This window comes from Mobula hypostoma, chromosome 17 (assembly GCF_963921235.1).
Source record: "Mobula hypostoma chromosome 17, sMobHyp1.1, whole genome shotgun sequence".
NCBI lineage: Eukaryota > Metazoa > Chordata > Chondrichthyes > Myliobatiformes > Myliobatidae > Mobula > Mobula hypostoma.
In genome coordinates this window covers 43,214,009-43,235,109 of record NC_086113.1, presented here as the reverse complement: position 1 = coordinate 43,235,109, position 21,101 = coordinate 43,214,009, and the positions used below count along the sequence as shown (strand labels likewise).

General features: G+C 40.8%; 1 protein-coding gene across 1 annotated transcript in view; it reads left to right on the top strand.

Annotated features, from left to right (window-relative positions):
* The window catches only part of dap (death-associated protein), a 120,916-nt gene that overhangs the window by 92,527 nt on the left and 7,288 nt on the right, over positions 1-21,101 (top strand). Inside the window, exon 3 of the mRNA XM_063069354.1 lies at positions 21,018-21,063. Within this exon, the coding sequence (XP_062925424.1) occupies positions 21,018-21,063 (46 nt within the window). The remainder of the gene's footprint in view (positions 1-21,017; positions 21,064-21,101) is intronic.

Below are 21,101 nucleotides of genomic sequence, written 5' to 3'. Positions count from 1 at the left end.
GCCTCAACAGTTTGCTGTGGCAGAGAATTCCACAGATTCACCACTCTCTGTGTGAAGAAGTTTTTCCTAACCTCGGTCCTAAAAGGCTTCCCCTCTATCCTCAAACTGTGACCCCTCGTTCCAGACCTCCCCAACATCGGGAACAATCTTCCCGCATCTAGCCTGTCCAATCCCTTTAGGATCTTATACGTTTCAATCAGATCCCCCCTCAATCTTCTAAATTCCAACGAGTACAAGCCCAGTTCATCCAGTCTTTCTTCATATGAAAGACCTGCCATCCCAGGAATCAATCTGGTGAACCTTCTTTGTACTCCCTCTATGGCAAAGATGTCTTTCCTCAGATTAGGGGACCAAAACTGCACACAATACTCCAGGTGTGGTCTCACCAAGGCCTTGTACAACTGCAGTAGTACCTCCCTGCTCCTGTACTCGAATCCTCTCGCTATAAATGCCAGCATACCGTTCGCCTTTTTCACCGCCTGCTGTACCTGCATGCCCACTTTCAATGACTGGTGTATAATGACCCCCAGGTCTCGTTGCACCTCCCCTTTTCCTAGTCGGCCACCATTCAGATAATAATCTGTTTTCCTATTTTTGCCACCAAAGTGGATAACTTCACATTTATCCACATTAAATTGCATCTGCCATGAGTTTGCCCACTCACCCAACCTATCCAAGTCACCCTGCATCCTCTTAGCATCCTCCTCACTGCTAACACTGCCACCCAGCTTCGTGTCATCCGCAAACTTGGAGATGCTGCATTTAATTCCCTCATCCAAGTCATTAATATATATTGTAAACAACTGGGGTCCCAGCACTGAGCCTTGCGGTACCCCACTAGTCACCGCCTGCCATTCTGAAAAGGTCCCGTTTATTCCCACTCTTTGCTTCCTGTCTGCTAACCAATTCTCCACCCACACCAATACCTTACCCCCAATACCGTGTGCTTTAAGTTTGCACACTAATCTCCTGTGTGGGACCTTGTCAAAAGCCTTTTGAAAATCCAAATATACCACATCCACTGGTTCTCCCCTATCCACTCTACTAGTTACATCCTCAAAAAATTCTATGAGATTCGTCAGACATGATTTTCCTTTCACAAATCCATGCTGACTTTGTCCGATCATTTCACCGCTTTCCAAATGTGCTGTTATCACATCCTTGATAACTGACTCCAGCAGTTTCCCCACCACCGACGTTGTACAATAGATACATACTTTGATAACAAATGTACTTTGAACTTTGATATAAAGATTGCGCATAAGGACTCTCAAATATTCCAGTACAACTATGTGTCTTATTGTGATCCATAGTTTGGTATAATTGACTCAGTTGAAGGCCTTGCTGTAGTCAGTAAAGCACATATAGATGTCCTTCTGGTATTCTTTTGTCTTCTCGATAATCCATCTCACATCTGCAGTGTTGTCTCTTGTCCTCCTCCTTTTCCTGAAACCTGCTTGCATTTCAGGAAGCTCCCGCTCTAAATAAGGTTAAAGTCTTTTCTGAATGGTCTTTAGTAAAATCTTGCTGGCATGAGGAATGAAGGCGATTGTGTGATAATTTTCACACTCCACCAATTACCTTTCTTCAATATTGGATAAAAACACTGATTGCCTCCATTCACTTGGCTGTGACATTGTCTTTCAGATCAGCTGACAGAGTGTCGTCAGTATTGCAGTAGCTGTGTATGATTACTGTAGTACCTCAATTGAAATTCCTTCAACACCAGGCGCTTTGTTCTTTGTTAGGGCTTTTAATGCTGCTTCAACTTCATCCTTCATCACTGATAGCTCCTGATTGTAAGATATAGGATGATACTCCTGATCTAGTTGATCTTTCTGGTATAATGACTCATAGTATTCCTTCCATCGTTGTTTGAACTTCTCAGATTTGTTGATCCTGGCACCTTGTTCATCTTTCAGCATTCCCGCGCGAGGCTGGAATTTTCTCTTCATTTCTTGTAGCTTTAAGAAGATTGATCTTGTCCTTCCTTTCGTATTTTCCATTCCTACTTCTTCACCCATGTTATTGTAGTTTTCTTTGTTTCGCCTAGCAGAGTGTTGGAAAGCTCAACTGAGAACTGCAATTGCTAACTTTTTTCCCTTAGCTTTGGTATCTCTTCTTTCCTGTGCCATTTTCAGTTTCTTCACTCATCCTATCCAGCCTTTTTTGCATTTTCATCTTATGCCGAGCTTTTCACACTCTTCACCTACAGCATTCTTGATACTTTCCAACAAGCCCTCTGGTGTCCTATCAGTTGTGTTTGGGCAGTGAAACAATTGTTCAGGCCACCTTTGAATTCTGGTGGAATATTTTGAAGATCATATTTTGGTACTCTGGTGAAAGGCTTGCGCTTCCTCAATTTTACTTTGACTTTGCACATTGGTAGTTGGTGGTCCGAGCCACAGTCAGCTCCAGGTTTCGTTTTTAATTGACATCATTGAGCTTTTCCATCAGTGACTTCTGCAGATATAATCTATTTGGTTTCTGTGTAATCTGTTGGGAGAGGTCCAAGTGTACTGTCTGCAAAGGTGTCGTTGGAAAGACGTGTTTGAGATGAACAAGTTGTTGATTTTGCAGAGGTTGCCTGAACATTGTCCAGCCTCATTTCTGGTACCCAGTCCATACTTTCTGACTTCTTGACCATCCTTTCCACTCCCAACTTTTGCATTCCTATCTCCCATAACTGTCAGTACATCTTGTTTGCATGTCCCATCAAGTTCAGCCTGCAGTTGCTCATAGAACTGATCTACTTCATCTTCTTCTGCATCAGCTGTTGGTGCATATATTTGTATGATGGTAAAGTTGATAAGGTCTTCCCCAGAGACTGATTGAGATTAGGCAATCTCTGACTGCATATTATTTCAATATAACTCCAGCCAGTTACTTGTCATTTCCGGCATGGTATATCCACTTCAGCTTGCCAATTGTAAGTAGGTCAATTTGCATGCGTTCCGTTTCATCTTTCACTGTCTCCTGCTTTCCTTGATTCATACTGCGTACGTTCCAGGTAACTAAAATCAACATAGCTTTGCAGCCTCTGACCCTCATTTTGTGCCCAGGAACATCAGCAATTTAAGGTCCAGAAGGCTTTACTTGAACCGCATCATACATCTCTTCCCCAGTGGCTTGTTGAGTGTCTTCCAACTCATCTTTCAGCACTATCTCATAGTGTGTTTTTGCTTTTACTCTAGTTATCCATAGGGTTTTCATGGCAAGATATGGAAGTAGTTTGCCAGGCCTTTCGGCACAGATACTGCTGTTGTACAAGACAAACCATTCATTAGGAATGTAAACAACAGGAATTCTGCAGATGCTGGAAATTCAAGCAACACACATCAAAGTTGCTGGTGAACGCAGCAGGCCAGGCAGCATCTCTAGGAAGAGGTACAGTCGACTTCAGGGTCTCGGCCTGAGACGTCGACTGTACCTCTTCCTAGAGATGCTGCCATTAGGAATGTAATAGTGTTACTATAAGGGTAATTCAGAAACAAAGGTTCTGAACTTAAAGAGGGGTAACTTTGAAGGTATGAGTCGTGAATTAGCTAAGATAGACTGGCAAATGACACTTAAAGGATTGACGGTGGATATGCACTGGCAGGCATTTAAAGGTTGCATGGATGAACTACAACAATTGTTCATCCCAGTTTGGCAAAAGAATAAATCAAGGAAGGTAGTGCACCCGTGGCTGACAAGAGAAATTAGGGATAGTATCAATTCCAAAGAAGTAGCATACAAATTAGCCAGAGAAAGTGGCTCACCTGAGGACTGGGAGAAATTCAGAGTTCAGCAGAGGAGGACAAAGGGCTTAATTAGGAAGGGGAAAAAAGATTATGAGAGAAAACTGGCAGAGAACATAAAAACGGACTGTAAAAGCTTTTATAGATATGTAAAAAGGAAAAGACTGATAAAGACAAATGTAGGTCCCCTGCAGACAGAAACAGGTGAATTGATTATGGGGAGCAAGGACATGGCAGACCAATTGAATAATTACTTTGGTTCTGTCTTCACTAAGGAGGACATAAATAATCTTCCAGAAATAGTAAGGGACAGAGGGTCCAGTGAGATGGAGGAACTGAGTGAAATACATGTTAGTAGGGAAGTGGTGTTAGGTAAATTGAAGGGATTGAAGGCAGATAAATCCCCAGGGCCAGATGGTCTGCATCCCAGAGTGCTTAAGGAAGTAGCCCAAGAAATAGTGGATGCATTAGTGATAATTTTTCAAAACTCGTTAGATTCTGGACTAGTCCCTGAGGATTGGAGGGTGGCTAATGTAACCCCACTTTTTAAAAAAGGAGGGAGAGAGAAACCGGGGAATTATAGGCCGGTTAGCCTAACGTCGGTGGTGGGGAAACTGCTGGAGTCAGTTATCAAGGATGTGATAACAGCACATTTGGAAAGCGATGAAATGATCGGACAAAGTCAGCATGGATTTGTGAAAGGAAAATCATGTCTGACGAATCTCATAGAATTTTTTGAGGATCTAACTAGTAGAGTGGATAGGGGAGAACCAGTGGATGTGGTATATTTGGATTTTCAAAAGGCTTTTGACAAGGTCCCACACAGGAGATTAGTGTGCAAACTTAAAGCACACGGTATTGGGGGTAAGGTATTGGTGTGGGTGGAGAATTGGTTAGCAGACAGGAAGCAAAGAGTGGGAATAAACGGGACCTTTTCAGAATGGCAGGCGGTGACTAGTGGGGTACCGCAAGGCTCAGTGCTGGGACCCCAGTTGTTTACAATATATATTAATGACTTGGATGAGGGAATTAAATGCAGCATCTCCAAGTTTGCGGATGACACGAAGCTGGGTGGCAGTGTTAGCAGTGAGGAGGATGCTAAGAGGATGCAGGGTGACTTGGATAGGTTGGGTGAGTGGGCAAACTCATGGCAGATACAATTTAATGTGGATAAATGTGAAGTTATCCACTTTGGTGGCAAAAATAGGAAAACAGATTATTATCTGAATGGTGGCCGACTAGGAAAAGGGGAGGTGCAACGAGACCTGGGGGTCATTATACACCAGTCATTGAAAGTGGGCATGCAGGTACAGCAGGCGGTGAAAAAGGCGAACGGTATGCTGGCATTTATAGCGAGAGGATTCGAGTACAGGAGCAGGGAGGTACTACTGCAGTTGTACAAGGCCTTGGTGAGACCACACCTGGAGTATTGTGTGCAGTTTTGGTCCCCTAATCTGAGGAAAGACATCTTTGCCATAGAGGGAGTACAAAGAAGGTTCACCAGATTGATTCCTGGGATGGCAGGTCTTTCATATGAAGAAAGACTGGATGAACTGGGCTTGTACTCGTTGGAATTTAGAAGATTGAGGGGGGATCTGATTGAAACGTATAAGATCCTAAAGGGATTGGACAGGCTAGATGCGGGAAGATTGTTCCCGATGTTGGGGAGGTCTGGAACGAGGGGTCACAGTTTGAGGATAGAGGGGAAGCCTTTTAGGACCGAGGTTAGGAAAAACTTCTTCACACAGAGAGTGGTGAATCTGTGGAATTCTCTGCCACAGCAAACTGTTGAGGCCAGTTCATTAGCTATGTTTAAAAGGAAGTTAGATATGGCCCTTGTGGCTACAGGGGTCAGGGGGTATGGAGGGAAGGCTGGGTTCTGAGTTGGATGATCAGCCATGATCATAATAAATGGCGGTGCAGGCTCGAAGGGCCGAATGGCCTACTCCTGCACCTATTTTCTATGTTTCTATGTTTCTATGTATCATTTGACCCTCTTGCTTCTATCGTTAAGTGTAGTTATATTGCAGGTTTGACATTGTGAGATAAAAGGTCACTAGGTTTATAGTTAATGACTCTGTATTCATGTGGATGGAAGCTTGTTATTTGTCCAATTTTACATTATGTGTAAACTAATGAGTAAATTAATATGTAAATTAGCATGCAAATCACTTGGTAGAATAATTTAATGAATGTAGGCAGTTATTACTATTGATTTAGTATTTTTTTTAGGGGAAGTGTCACATATATACAGAAAGTATAAAGCGCTTTGTAGTATAAAAGTAGTGAAGTTTAACTGCAACGATGCAAGGTACTTGTGAGACCACATCTTCTGAACTGTGAATAATTTTGGTGCTCTATTTAAGGAAGGTATTAATTGGAACAAAGAGGATTCATTAGAAAGATTGCCCTACAAGGAAAGGTTAAACTGTTAGGGACTTTGCTAATTGGAGTACAGAAGAATGAGAAATTATCTTATTGAAACATACAAAACTCTGGAGGTACAGTGCCTTTTCAGCCCCCAAAACTACTTTCACATTTTACTGTCTCATTTTCTAAACTTAAAATATATTGAAGTAGGATTTTTTGGGAAAATCTCCAAAACATTATACATTATGTCAGATCAGAAGAAAAATTCCAAAACTTGTCAACAATTTAAGAAAAATTAAAAAACAAAATTGTGTTAATCCCCTTTGTAATTACTACGCTGACTTTTCTCAGTAGCAATACATAACCTTACCAACTCACGTAGTTTGTTGATGTAGAAAATTGGAGGATAATCTGTTTTCAGTTAATTCATCAGAATTAATACCCCCTTTCTCTGTAAGGTACAGCAGTATGGTTTCAACAGATGAAACCAAATTGAAGACCAAAGAGCATTCAGGATAAGTCAGGGAAATGATAATAGAGAAGTACAAATCTGGGGGTGGGTACAAGACCATCTCAAAGGCTGTGAACGTACCTTGGTGCTTGCTGCAGTCCATTGTGAAAAAGTGGAAAAATATGAAACCACAGCAATACAGCTTAGCTCAAGCAGCTCCTCTAAACTGAGTCACTGGAGAAGAATGGCACTGTTATGATGGGCTACTCTGACTGAGCTGCAGAAGTCAGTGGCTGCAACTGGAGATGAGGTTCATGGCTCCACTATCTCCAAGGCCTTGCACAAAAAGAGTATTTATGAAAGAGTGACAAGGAAGAAGCCCTGGCTAAAGAAACACATACTCTTGTCTGTAAAAACTTTACAAAGCATTGTTTAGAAGATACTGTAAATATGTGGAAGAAGGGCTTATGGTTGGATGAGTCTAATGTGGAATTTTTTGGCTTCAACACTAAGTGGCACATGCAGTGTGAATCTAATACAGTGCATCAGCTAGGTCAGTGGTCCCCAACCACTGGGCTGCAAAGCATGTGCTACCGGACCACGAGGAAACGATACGATTTGGCGATATGAAATGATATAAGTCAGCTGCACCTTTCCTCATTCCCTGTCATGCACACTGTTGAACTTGAACACCGCGCCCCCCCCCCCCGGTCGGCCTGTCTGCAAGAATATTGTCAACATTAAACCGGTCCGTGAACTAGGTAACACCATCCCAACTGTAAAGTATGGTGGATGTAGCATCATGCTATGGGAATGTTTTTCAGCTTCAGGGACTAGAAATCTGGTCGGGATTGATGGAAAGATGAAAGCGGTAAATACAGAGAGATCCCGGATAAAAAAAACCTGCTACCCTCTGCCAGAAAGCTTAAGCTGCGGAGGAATTTTGTCTTTCAGCAGGACAACGACCCACAGCACACTGCCAGAGCAATTATGGAGTGGAGAAAATTGATGTCCTGGGGTGGCCCAGAATCCTGGCCCTAACCCGACTGAACATCACTGGCGAGACCTCAAGTACTGCTGCTCCCCAGCTAAGCCAGCCCAGCTTGAGCAATTTTGCAAGGAGGAATAGGCAGATTTTGCTATATCATGTTTTGCAAAGCTAATAGATACTAATCCAATAGGATTATGAAGAGTAATAGCTGCGAGAGCTGTCTTAACTAAGTGTTGCACAAAGGGGGATGAATACTTATGAAATGCTGACTTCTGAAAGTTCTTGAAATTTTAGTTTTCATCCTTCTTGAGGGCTCTACTGTGGGGAAAAAGGGGCATAAAAATCCTCAATTGAATTGATGGAAATCCCTGATTTGTGTGAACAAAGGGTTGGGGATGAATACTATTTAAGGCACTGTAAGTCCAGGGAGGATGTTTCCTCTCAAGGGAGTGCCCAGAACCAGACGGAACGATCTCAGAATCAAGGGTCACTCATTTAAGAATGAGATGAAAAAGAATTCCTTTTGAGTGTTTCGAGTCATGGGCAGAGTCCTGGTACATGAGTGAAGACAGAATTTCTACATTTCCAATCATAGGATTATGGAGTTTTGTGGAGAAAGCAGGAAAATAGACCGGTAATGTTGGATTCTAATGGTTACTAGGGCAGGCTCCTGACTCTTGTTCCAACTTCTTGTTTCCACTGTCATTTAGATTTATGTGTGTGTGGTAAGTCTAGTAATACTTTGCCTTATTAGCCATTGCTGTTGGGTAACTGTTGTTCACCTTCAATAAAGGAAATTTGGTTATAAGCTCTTAATTGCCATATTAAACAGTAGTATGGAACCTGCAGAAACCATGCCAACTCAATACTTAAAAGCTACTTATCATTTTGACTGTAGGAAAATAGGTTTATATATTATCATGACAGTTGTTATACCGCTGGTTCCTTAAGGTTGTCCTAGCTGGGGGAGATAAGCTCTCACTACCTATTTCCTGCTCCCAATGGTGTGCGTTTCAAATAGCCTTTGAAAATAAAGACCAGTTCCAGGCCTTCACATGTGGTTTAGCTACTGAGCCTGATGGAACCAGTTCTACTGACAGCAGAAGGGGCAAAGGCGGTTACTGGTGCCTTAAAAACCAGTCGCTTCAGGCAGATCGGGCTCGTCAGCCGTAGTTGGCAGTTCATCAAGAAGAAGGAAAGCTCCAACCTCAAACCGCTGCTGCCTTGCAGCTATGCCACTCATGGGGAAGGCTTGAGGAGTAAACTCCGGAGGAAAACTCCAGAGCTGGAGTCCCTAAGGCAGTCCTACGTGGAGTTCAACGCTGACTGGCAATTCTTGCAATGCCGCTGGTGCTAAACTGTATCGGTCTCTGCAGTTCCTTTGGATTCATCAGCTGAATGGAGGCATGGAGCCTGCTGCATGGGCAATAGTTTGCTCTCCATGTCCTACTGCCCTGGCTTGCATACCAGGTTGCATATCATGTTCTGGCCTCCTCACTACAGGAAGGATGTGGAAGCCATAGAAAGGGTGCAGAGGAGATTTACAAGGATGTTGCCTGGATTGGGGAGCATGCCTTATGAAAACAGGTTGAGTGAACTCAGCCTTTTCTCCTTGGAGCGACGGAGGATGAGAGGTGACGTGACAGAGGTGTATACAGTGATGAGAGGAGATTTTTCAGGATATAAAATAAATTTTAGTAAAAGTGAATTGTTTCCTTTGAATGAATCTGTCTCTAAATATGATAATACTCCTTTTAAAGTCACAGATTCTTTTAGATATTTAGGTGTTATAATTACCAGAAAATATAAGGATCTTTATAAAGCCAATTTCGTTCCCTTGGTAGACTCTATGAAGTATATATTTAGCAGATGGAGTCCACTTACATTTTCATTTGTTGGTCATATCCATATAGTTAAAATGATGATTTTACCAAAATTTTTATATTTATTTCAGAATATCCCTTTTTTTTGACTAAGAAGTTTTTTGATCGTATTAATTCTATTATTTTATCTTTTATTTGGAATAATAAAAGACCAAGAATTAGTAAATGTCACTTACAAAAGTTGAAAAAGGATGGAGGTCTTACTTTGCCTAATTTATGAATGTATTACTGGGCTGTTAATGTGTGATACATGTCCTTTTGGTTACATTGGGTTGATAAGAACGATCAGCCAATTTGGGTAGACCTGGAATTGAAAGCTGTGAAACAGTTTTACTTAACCTCATTATTGGGAGTTGCTTTACCTATACAATTAGCTAAAGTTGCTAATTTAAACCTATACCCTGTGATTAAGCATTCTTTACAAATTTGGCTCCAGTTCAGCAATTTTTTTTTCTTAAAAGATTAAACTTTGTAGTTTAATTTATCAAAATTACTTTTTAAGCCGCCTTTGAGTGATCCAATTTTTTTACTTTGGAAAAATAAAAGTATTAATTCTTTTTTGGATTTATTTAAAGAAGATAGATCAATATCTTTTGAACAATCAGTTGATAAATATTCTCTTTCATACTCCCACTTTTTACAATACCTTCAAGTTAGACATTTCTTACAAAAATATTTAAGTAATTTTCCTTATATATTGGAGGCTGACCTGTTAGATACTATTATGCGTATGAGTCCTTTGATGAAGGGTTCTATTGGAAGAATTTATAATTTACTATTACAATGAGATAAGCGTCCTTTAATTAAGATTAAATAAGATTGGAAAAAGGAACTCAATTTGACTTTTATGATGGAGGATTGGACGCGGATTCTGAAGCTGGTTAACTCTTCTTCGATCTGTGCTAGTCATTCACTGATTCAATTTAAAATTGTACATCGTTACCATTTGATGAAGGAGAGACTGTCTAAAATATTTCCTAATGTTGATAGTTATTGTGATAGATGTAAAACTGAGACAGCTACACTGACACACATGTTTTGGTCTTGTTCTATACTGGAACAGTTCTGGAAGTCAGTTTTTTTGACAATTTCTAAAGCACTTAAAATTAATTTGCAACCTAGCAAATTAGCTGTGCTTTTTGGAATAATTCTTCACAATATCCATGGTATCTCTGTGTCTGACCAACATGTTATTGCATTTGTTACATTGATAGCCAGGAGGGCCATTTTGTTGAAGTGGAAGGATACATCAGCTCCCACTTTGTCACAATAGTTCTCTCAAGTGATGCTGTGTCTTAGTTTGGAGAAAATTAGAAGTTGAACCTTTGATCTTTTGTTTGATTTTGAGAAAAGGGGGGTTCATTTGCTCGTTATTATCATTTGAGTTAATTGATAGATTTTCTCCACGATCTAATTGTAAATTTCTAGTATTTTTTTTGCTGGCGGTTTGATGTTTATCTTTAGAAGCTTTTTGTATGATGCATGGCTCTGGGGTTGTACACCTAATGGGAGTATTTTTCCCCCCACTTTTCTGCTTAGTAGGGTTTTTTTATTATCACAAAAATTTTTCAATCTTTAAAATATTTTTTTTCCCCTTGAGACATTGTAAGTGTTGTTTACTTCGATGTACTCGTGTTATTTTTTGAATAATAATAAGAAGAAGATTTGAAAAGAAAGAAAGAAAGATGACGAGAGGCATTGATCATGTGGATAGTCAGAGACTTTTTCCAGGATTGAAATGGCTGCCACAAGGGGGCACAGGTTTATGGTGCTTGGGAGTAGGTACAGAGGAGATGTCAGGGGTAAGTTTTTTACTCGGGGAGTGGTGAGTGCGTGGTATGGGCTGCCGGCAATGGTGGTGGAGGTGGATACGATTGGGTCTTTTAACAGACTTTTGGATAGGTACATGGAGCTTAGAAAAAAATAGAGGGCTACGGGGAAGTCTAGGTAGTTCTGAGGTAGGGACATGTTCGGCACAACTCTGTGGGCCGAAGGGCCTGTATTGTGCTGTAGGTTTTCTATGTTTCTATGTAGACAACTAAGTCACAATATCCACAGTCGACCCCGACCAGCAGCATGTCTCAAATTATCCCACCAGGTGCCTCTAAATATGCAAGCTGTGCGGGGGTAATTCTTACTAAGGATGGACAATTCAGTTCCATCCTCATTATCCGGTGCTTTCCTGAACACTTTATGTGTTTGTGAAGTCAGGCCCAAGGCGCATCTTGAAGTATAAGTGTCTAAGTGACAGGAAGCCAACAGAATATCGAACGGTACGGAACAGGAACAGGACCTTCAGGCCACAGCGTTGTGTTGAGCTAATTAAACTGATAATCAAATACCCAACTAAACTAATCCCTTCTGCCTACATAATGTCCATATCCTTCCATTTCATGCACGTAGCTAAGAGCATCTTGAATGCCCCACCGTCTTTGCTACCACCACCACTCGAAGCTGTACATTCCAGCACACATCACTCATTGTGTTATTTAAAAAAACTCGCCCTGCACAAATCCTTTGAGCTTACACCCCACCTAACCTTAAATGCATACTATCTGGTATTACAAGTCTCAACCCCAGGGAAAATATACTGTCTCTCTACTATATCTTTGCCTATTGTAATCTTATAAACCTCTATCAGATCTCAGGTCTGCCTCCACTGCTCTAGAGAAAACAACTCGGGTTTGTCCAGCCTCTCCTTGAAGCACAGGCCCTCTAATCCAGGCATCATCCTGGGTAAACCACTTCTGCACCCTGTCCAAAGCCTCCACATCCTTCCTACACTGGGTTGAACAAAATGTCTAACTAAAGTTTTAGAAAGCTGCTACATAACTTCCTGACTCTTGAACACATTTCCTTGACTAATAAAGACAAGCATGCCATATGCCTGCTTTACCACCCTATCAACCTGCATAGCCACTTCAAAGGAACTATAATTTTGGACTCCAAAATCTTTTCATTAACAATATACAGCCCCTTTTACTTCAGATGTCTCAAAGTGCAGCACCTCACACGGCTGGGTTAAGCTCCATCTGTCATTTCTCAGACCATATCTGCAAGTGGTTTACATCCTGCTGTATCCTCTACCAGACTTTTATGCTATCTACAGCACTGCCGAACTTTTTATCATCTGCAGGTTTGCAAATCCACCCATCAACAGCAGAGGTCCCAATGCAGATCCCATCGGAACACAATTAATCTCAGAACTCCAGCTAGAGTAAGTCCCATCAGCCATTACCCTGTGTTTTCGATGGACAAACCAATTCTGAATCTATATGGCCAATTCACCACAGATCCCATGCATCTTAGTAAATACTATGTATCCAAATACAATAATCAGTTTTCAGCCTATACATGTCAAGTGGCTTCCTCTGCTGTGCTGTTCTTGTGGAGAGCAGTCTTTGTTTAATACCTTGGCATCTGAAAACCTGTTCAGTATTTTAATTTGAAAACCCATCTCTAATGAGTTTCAATGGAAGACGTTTACTATCTCATCAATTCCTTTTTGGTATTTATGCCAATTAATGTTAATTAATGCTTGTGTGTTATTCTTTTAAAATGCTATAAAGGATATCTATGTTTATATGGAGATGAATTAAGTACAAATAAGAGGTTCCTAATGGTACCCTCTTTGTTTGCTATGGTAAGTTCGTGCCCCAGTCCTTGCGGACTTTCTGTGTAACAATTCTCAAGACAAATAAGTGATAAAATGAAAAATGAACACCACCCAAAGCCCTGGGATTGTAAATTATGTTTTTATTTTGACGTTGGCAATGCTGGGTAAATCATGAAAAGGCCTTGTTGGTTACAGGCAGAATTAAGTGTAATCTGTAGAATTTTCTTCATCTGTTGCTAAAGATCATGCAAGTTGAGCATGTAAATGTTACAGTTAATCTGAGTGGGCTGTTGCAAAGAGTGCATGTCTGCTAATGAAAAAAATCATAGGTCTGCATTATGACATGCCTTTGTTTGAATTGTTGAGATAGGCTGCCCCCAGGTGGTAATTGAACAATCAGAATTTAAATGTTTGATTAAATATAAATGAACTGCAGTGTGCATGTGAACAATCAAAGCATCTGCTCAATTTTATTTTACTGAAGCCCTGAGAGGGAAGAACTAAAAATAGTCATCAATATGAGATTATTATTTTGTTTTGAAGGGATTTCTATATTATAAAATTTCCAAATTTCCAAACAGCTTTTTATTGGTTTAATAATTTATAATGTAATTAAACCAATTTTTGTTTGGTTTATGTACTGATTCCTCTTTGTAGCAGCATTCAGGTGCATCATAACATGTGGCTAAAGTACTATTGTTTTGCGTGGTTCAATTTGCTGCAGGTTGGATTTGAAGTGCAAATTCAATCTTGGAAATTTTAATAGCAGTCCCATGCACCCATGCAGATTTGATTCAGAATCTTCATTGTTCATCATGCACTAACATACAGAGGCCGCTGGTCAAGCAGAAGTAATGTCAATAGGCAGGTTGTTCACCTTCGTCATCATTCACAAAAAAAACCTGCCGAAGCACATTCACGGGCAGATTATTGCAAAGAAAAGACTTTTGAGTTGCATAATGGAATAGTCAACAGGCAACTGAAAGAGTGGCCAGCAAGGAGGTTTTTAAAGCCATGTCTTTATTGAAATAATGTGGTCTTTGACTCTGCAACTTTTTTAATTGGCACAAAATCTTGAGAGGTCGATGCCTATATGAGACTGTAAGATCAGAAGACAGAGGAGTTGGATTAGACCATTTGCCCATTGAGTCTGCTGCACTATTCCATCATGGCTGACTTATTATCCCTCTCCAGGGAGATTGTAGGAAGGAATTCCAGAGAGGATCTTGCCTGTTTAAAGCGTATGTACGATGGTAGTGGTAAACATCAAAGAGGTATACAAGGGATTTGATTTGGAGGAGTACAGATATTCTGAGGTAAATAGTGAGGGGGCAGGTATAATTGAAAGTCTGGGTTGGGGGAAGGGAGTGGTACAAAGGAGGAATCAGAAATAATTTGATAATTACTTTCTGGCAAGTCCATGCAAGCAAAGTAGGCCCATAATTTCCTGCAACATAACCTTTTGTCAAAAGGAGTTCTTGGCCTATTTAGAAACTGGTAGCCTCTTGAAAAAGTACACTGTGTAGCTGTTAGTCATCAAGATGGCAATCTGTTCTGGAAGGGCTACAGTCTCGGTGGTGGGGTGGGACGGGGGGGGGGCGGGGAGATCACTTCCTGACAACTAGGTCATGCAGGGCCAGATTTAGGTTAAAGTTGTGATACTTGTGGTGCTCTGTTGGAACACAGTTGCTTCCCCTTGCTATCTAATGAACCTTAGTCAGATTCTCCTCACATCAACAAATTAGTATAAATGTGTCATCAGTTGCCCTATGAAATCATCTGACTATTCTAGCTCTCACTTTGTGGGACATTACTGTGGTGGTTTAGAATATGTGCAGTTTCTGTCTTCCACTTTAATTTGTTCATTTTCCTCAAAGCATGCTGGTAAGGAGGCAGAGACCGACGTTTTTCCAAACTAAAGACATTTCTCAGTCATGATTAAAATCGCAACAGATTAATTGGAAACCTTGAGCTTCATCTGTTATGCTAACATTTGCACAGATCTTAGTGAAAATGAGCAGATCATATGCCAAAGTTTTTATACAGAATACTAATAAAAATATTAAAGAACTGTCGTTAATAAACACTGGAATGGTGCCAATGAATTGGATAGTGACAACCATGATGTCCATATTCATAAAAAGGCAACACCAAACTGCAGGAAGCCTGAATGAAGAGAGCCAATTACTGGGTAACTGTAAGGACCATGTTCTTTTTAATTCATTTTTGAACTATGGATCCCACCCATTAATGAGCCTTCGTGAGTGCTTCAGTTTCTGTGAAGGAAGTGCTCCCACAGAGAGCTGTTTAGGAAGAATTCCAGGATCTTGATTCAGTGACAATGAAATGACAGTGATAAATGCCCAATTCAGGAAATTGCATGACTTGGCAGGGATAATAATAGTCATTGAAAAGAGACAAATTCTTGCCTGACCAAAGTTCACAATTTCTTTGGAAAAATGAACTGCTGAAATAGCTGAGGAAACCCCAGTGTCCTTGTGTATTTGGATGTCTGAAAGTTTCTCAACAGTGACCTGTATGAATGAAGCTCAAATCGCGAGGGAGTTGAGGTGAATACTTTAGAATAGGTTATAAATGAGGTGAAGGCCAGTGACAGTGTTATTTGAAAACCCTGCTCTGCCAGTTCACAAAGATGCCAGTATGTTGCCATACATACCACCTCCAAGGTTACACTTGTGCCCAGTCATTTCTGTACATATCTAGTTTGTGGTGGTGTTTTGTGACCAAAACAACACAGTTAATAAGCTGTTCGTTGATTGTGATCTGTGGCAACTTGCTTTTTAATTAGGTGCATTTTGTTAAAATACAGAGAGAGGTTCCTGGAACACAGTTTCGTTCAGTTTGTGAAGCTCAAACTGAATGAATCTTAATTTTTGTTTAGATGCTTTTAGATTAATGGCAGCAAGAGAGCTGGGCTGAGTATAAATGGAAAAGCAGGAGGATTCTCAGTAATCTAGCCGGGCTCCAACCTTCCCAGGTAAAACGGGACGAGAAGGGCCAGATTCGGGACATAAGAGGTCTGCTGCATGATATGTGGGCCAGGAGGAAGAGAAGTATTTCTGTCAGGATCCAATAAGCTGATCTGTGCAAGACACTCCCTCTGGGTGACTTCTTACCTACTTCCATTGACGAGCAGTCTCTGGCAGCGAGGCAGAAACTGGTCAAAAAATGTAAACACTCAGTGGTTAATTTTGTCAGATCACTTAGAGAAACTTGTGGTTCCGGGTTTCCAGTCCAAATTTTCTCCTCCCATCAGTCTGCCGTCTTCCTGTTTTCAAGTATCAAGACAGTGTTAAACGCATTAATGTTTATTGGAGTTTAAACTTGTAGCAATTATGTGTGATGATGTATATTTTACAGCCAAATGCTCATTCAGTTCTCAGTTTGCATTTGTCACCTGACAGTTTTACAGGGGATTCCATTTAAAATTAGCTAAAGGTATTAAATCAGCTCGTATATTAAATTTTATTAGCACTGTAAGCCAAGACTCAATAAAGGTCCTGTTACAAGTTCTCAGAACAGAACATGAACTTCTTTACTTGTGTGGGAGAAAAATGAATCATGGATGTTTCCTGGAGAAAGTTGCCTTTTTGACAGTAATGAGTGTACACACATTTCCAAAACAGGCACATTAAAACAAGAGTGTTAACTATATAACTTAATATGGACTTAATTTAAATTGTTCTTACAAAATGGGTGTTTTTATTTGTATATCTAAATTTTATTCTTAAATGTTGGTGCTTTGCTCAGACCTACCACAGGTCCTAATTTTAATAGAGCATTTGACAAGGTCTCTCAGGGAAGCTCATTCGGAAGATGGGGCGTCCACTTAAAACAGAAACACGGAGAAATTCCTTTAGCCAGAGGATGGTGAATTTGTGGAATTTGTTACCACAGGCAGGTGTTGAGGCCAGGTTGTTGGGTGTATTTAAGGCAGAGATTGATAGGTTCTTAATTGGACATGGCTTCAGAGGTTATGGGGAGAAGGCCGAGGAATAGGGTTGAGGAGGGTAGAAAAGGATCAGCCATGATTGAATGGTGGAGAACACTCAGTGGGCCATATGGCCTAATTCTGCTCCTTTGTCTTATGGTCTAAGATTAAGATGCATGGGATACTTACACAAGAAGACTGGTAGTGTTATGGGTAGCATAGAAGACTGGCGAAGGATACAGCAGGATACAGATATGGGTGGAAAAATGGCAGGCAGAGTTTAACCCAGGCAAATGTGAAATTTGCACTTAGGGAGGTCAAACATAAAAAGACAATGTGCTGTTAATATCAAGCCCCTTAACAGTGTTGATGTGCAGAGGGATCTTGGGGTCAAAGGCCATGGCTCCCTGAAATTAGCTACACAGGTTAATAGGGTCAATTAGTCAAGGAACTGAGTTCAGGAGTTGGGAAATAATGTTTTAGCTTTATGAACTCTAGTTTGTTATTGCTTTCAGTTCTGGTCTCCACATGTGGGTTTGGAGTCTCTGGAAAGGCTACAGAAGGGTTGACCAGGGAGCTGCCTGGATTAGAGGGCATGTGTTGTAGGGAGAAGTTGGACAAATGAGGGTTGATTCTCTCTGGAGTGGCAGAGACTAAGGGGAGGTTTGATAGAGGTATATAAGAGGCATAAAGAGCTGTATCTTTTTCCCAGGGTTGAAATGTCTAATACCAGACAGCATGCATTTAAGGTGTGAGGGAGTAAGTTCGAGGGAAGTGTACAGGGCAACGATTTTTACAGAATGGTGGGTGCCTGGGATGTTGGTGGAGGCAAATCCGACAGAAGCATTCAATAGACACAAGGATGCACAGGAGATGAAAGAACATGCACATTATGTAGGCAGAAGCATTAGTGTAGTTAGGCATTTGATTGCTAATGTAATTGGTTTGACACAACATTGTGGGCCCTGGTGCCTGTTCCTATCCTGTACTTCATTCATGTGATCCATGCCCGCACACACTTGTTATACATTTCCAACTGCGAAACAGTGCAGGTTACAAACAGTTCTCAGGAATGGAGCCCTGTCAAAACTTAAGGACTGCCTATGCTGTGTTCAGCTACAGGACATCGACTTTGTTTACAGTGGGATGATTAATTGTTTCAAAAGTTTCAAAGGTACATTTAATGTCAGAGAAATGCATACGATATAGATCCTGAAATGCTTTTTCTTTGCAACCATCCATGAAAACAAAGAATGAATGACCGTTAAATGTTAGAACCCCAAAGTCACCCCCAGCTCCCCCCTCCCAAGTGTAAGTAGCAGCAAAGCAACAATCCCCCCCCTCCCCCCACCAGCATCGGCACCCGCCACCATGCCCTCAAGTGTGCAGCAAAGCAACAGCAAAGACACAGACTTGCGGTACCCCAAAGACTACTCGTTCACCCGGTATTTGACACACCACAGGCTCTCTCTCTCTCTCCCTAATAAGGGAGAAAGAGACGTCTCCATTTCACAATGCGGGGGAGGGGGGGACATCACAAACAACTCACTGGTTTACAATGTTAAAAGTCTGTTGCGTCGCCTTTCCCGAGCTCTGTGCCCGAAGATCTCGGGTCTCTGGGCACACAGTCAGAGATCTTCCGACTCCTACAACACACCGATCTCCTGCAGAGGCACCCACCTTCAATCCCTCCGTCTCCAGAGCCACGAGATTCTGGGCCTCCGAAGGTGAGCTAAGCTCTTAGGTTGCATTCTTGGCATGTTGAATAACAGCCAGTTGTGAAACCCCGAGAGCCCGTCCCATTCCCGTAAAGAACCAAAGTCAGCATGTAATTCCAGGTCAAGGTCTTCAAAAGAACCCTGAAGGGAAAAATAGAGATATTAAAGATGGAAATAGAGCTGTTTCCAAAGGTACAAGCAAAGGAGTTGCCGTTTAGCGCCATCATAACTAAGCTCCGCCCTCTTCATAAATTACTTCAAGAAACTTATGAAATATTACAAATGGCAAATTTTAATTTTGAATGCTGCATTGTAGAAGGTAGATTTAGATCTTTTAGTAGTTTTGTACATTGATGCTACTAGTTCATAATAAAGTTCACTTAATTCCGGGGGAATAATAATAAAAGCTTTTCTTTCCCAGCTAATCCTCAATTGACAAATTACCTGGAATGTCATTTATTGGAGAAGATTCTTAGGGATAAGATTATTCACATTGGGAAATGTGCAGACTTAATAGGGGTGTTCAGCATAGCTTTGTACGGGGGAAGTTCTGTCTCTCAAATTTGATTGCATTTCTGAAGAAGTGACATAAGGGTAGGGCAGTGAATTTTGTCTACATCAACTTTATAAAAGTATTTGACAAGGTCCCTTGGAGTAGGCTGGTACAGAAATAAAGTCACATGGGATCCGTGATGAGTTGATAATTTGGATCCAAATCTAGAGAAGCCTAAGGTCACTTGCAGAAGGAAAGTAACAGTAAAGGTCAGGACCATTTGGGGCATTGATATGTTGACAGGTTTGGTCAGGGTTTTGAGTGTAAAGTTTGGGTTGTCATGTTGCAGTTGTATAAAACTTTGGTTAGACCACATTTGGAATATTGAGTGTATTATGTGAAGGATGTGGTGGCTTTAGAGAGGCTGCAGAGAAGCTCACCAGGGTTTTGACTGGCTTGGAGAATTTTAGTTATTAGGAGAAAATAGACAAGCTTGGATTGTTTTACCTGGAATGTCAGAAATGGGATGGTGGGTGTGACCTACTAAAAAATAAGATTATGAGAGACATATGAGGTAGATAGTCAGATGTCAAATATGTGATGGCATAGGTTTAAATTGAGAATAGAAAAGTTTAAATGAGATCTACGAAGCCAGATTATCATCATAGCATGGAGTGGCAGGTGCCTAGAACTTGCTAGTTAAGGAGGTTCTGGAAGCAGATAATAGAAATGTTTAAGAGTCGTGCCCTAAGACATATGAACAGGCATGGAATAGAGGATATGGACTAGGGATGGCATGGTAGCTTAGTGGTTAGCTCAATGCTTTACAGTACAGGCAACCTGGGTTCAATTCCCACTGCTGCCTGTACGTTCTCCCCATGACTGCGTGGGTTTCCTGTAGTCCAAAGACATGCCAATTGGTAGGTTGATTGGTCATTGTAAATTGTCCCATGATTAGCCATTGTAAATTGTCCAGTGATTAGCCTAGAGTTAAATCAGGGGTTGCTTGGCAGGACGGAAGGGCCTATTCTGCGCTGTATAATTAATAAATAAATTGACTTGGCATCAAGGTCAGTGTAGTTATGGTGGGATGAAGTGTCTCTTCCTTTCCTGTGCTGTTCTGTTCACTGTGTGCAGTTGCAGTCAAATATGTTTGTATATAGGGAGCACTCGTGCGCAAATTACGCTTAAAAACTTGTGCATGAGAAATACTTGTAAACGTGTAGTATCATTCTTATCGAAGGGCAATTGCCTATGATAGTGTTAAGAGATTTTAGTTATATCTGTAGAAGGTCATTTGTACTGTTGTCAAATGGAGACAATGTAATAAATCTTCGGCTATTTTACGGCACAGTGTTACAGTGCCATTGAGGATATTACATGACTGGTATTCCAGAGAATTGGCAGAAAACATATTTCTTATAGTGAACTAATAATTAAGTTTTTGGCCTGCCTGCTTCATTCTGTGAGCTGATAAACAATGGATTGAAATGGAGGCTATATGGAGAGACGTGAATGAAAGGATGATTGAGGAAAAGGGGATATGAACAAACTTTAAGAATTCTGATCATAAATCATTGTGTGATGATTAATGAAAAATATGACAAGTAAACCTTAGCACATTGCCATTGCTGTCAGTAATGTTTATCGTATTAAGCCTCATGCTTCCTATAAATGTTCTTGTGTGTTTTCTGTATCATTGCTGTTGAATTGGGTGAGTGAATTTTCCTTCATCACCTAAAATAGATGAAGAATTATAACAATTCTGATTTGTGTAATCAAATGTACATTTTTATTTTGCAGCCCTAAACCATCTGTACCAATAATTATCTCTGGTGCTTTAGCAAGGGTAAGATACAGTTATTTCTCTTTATTCTATTTCTACAC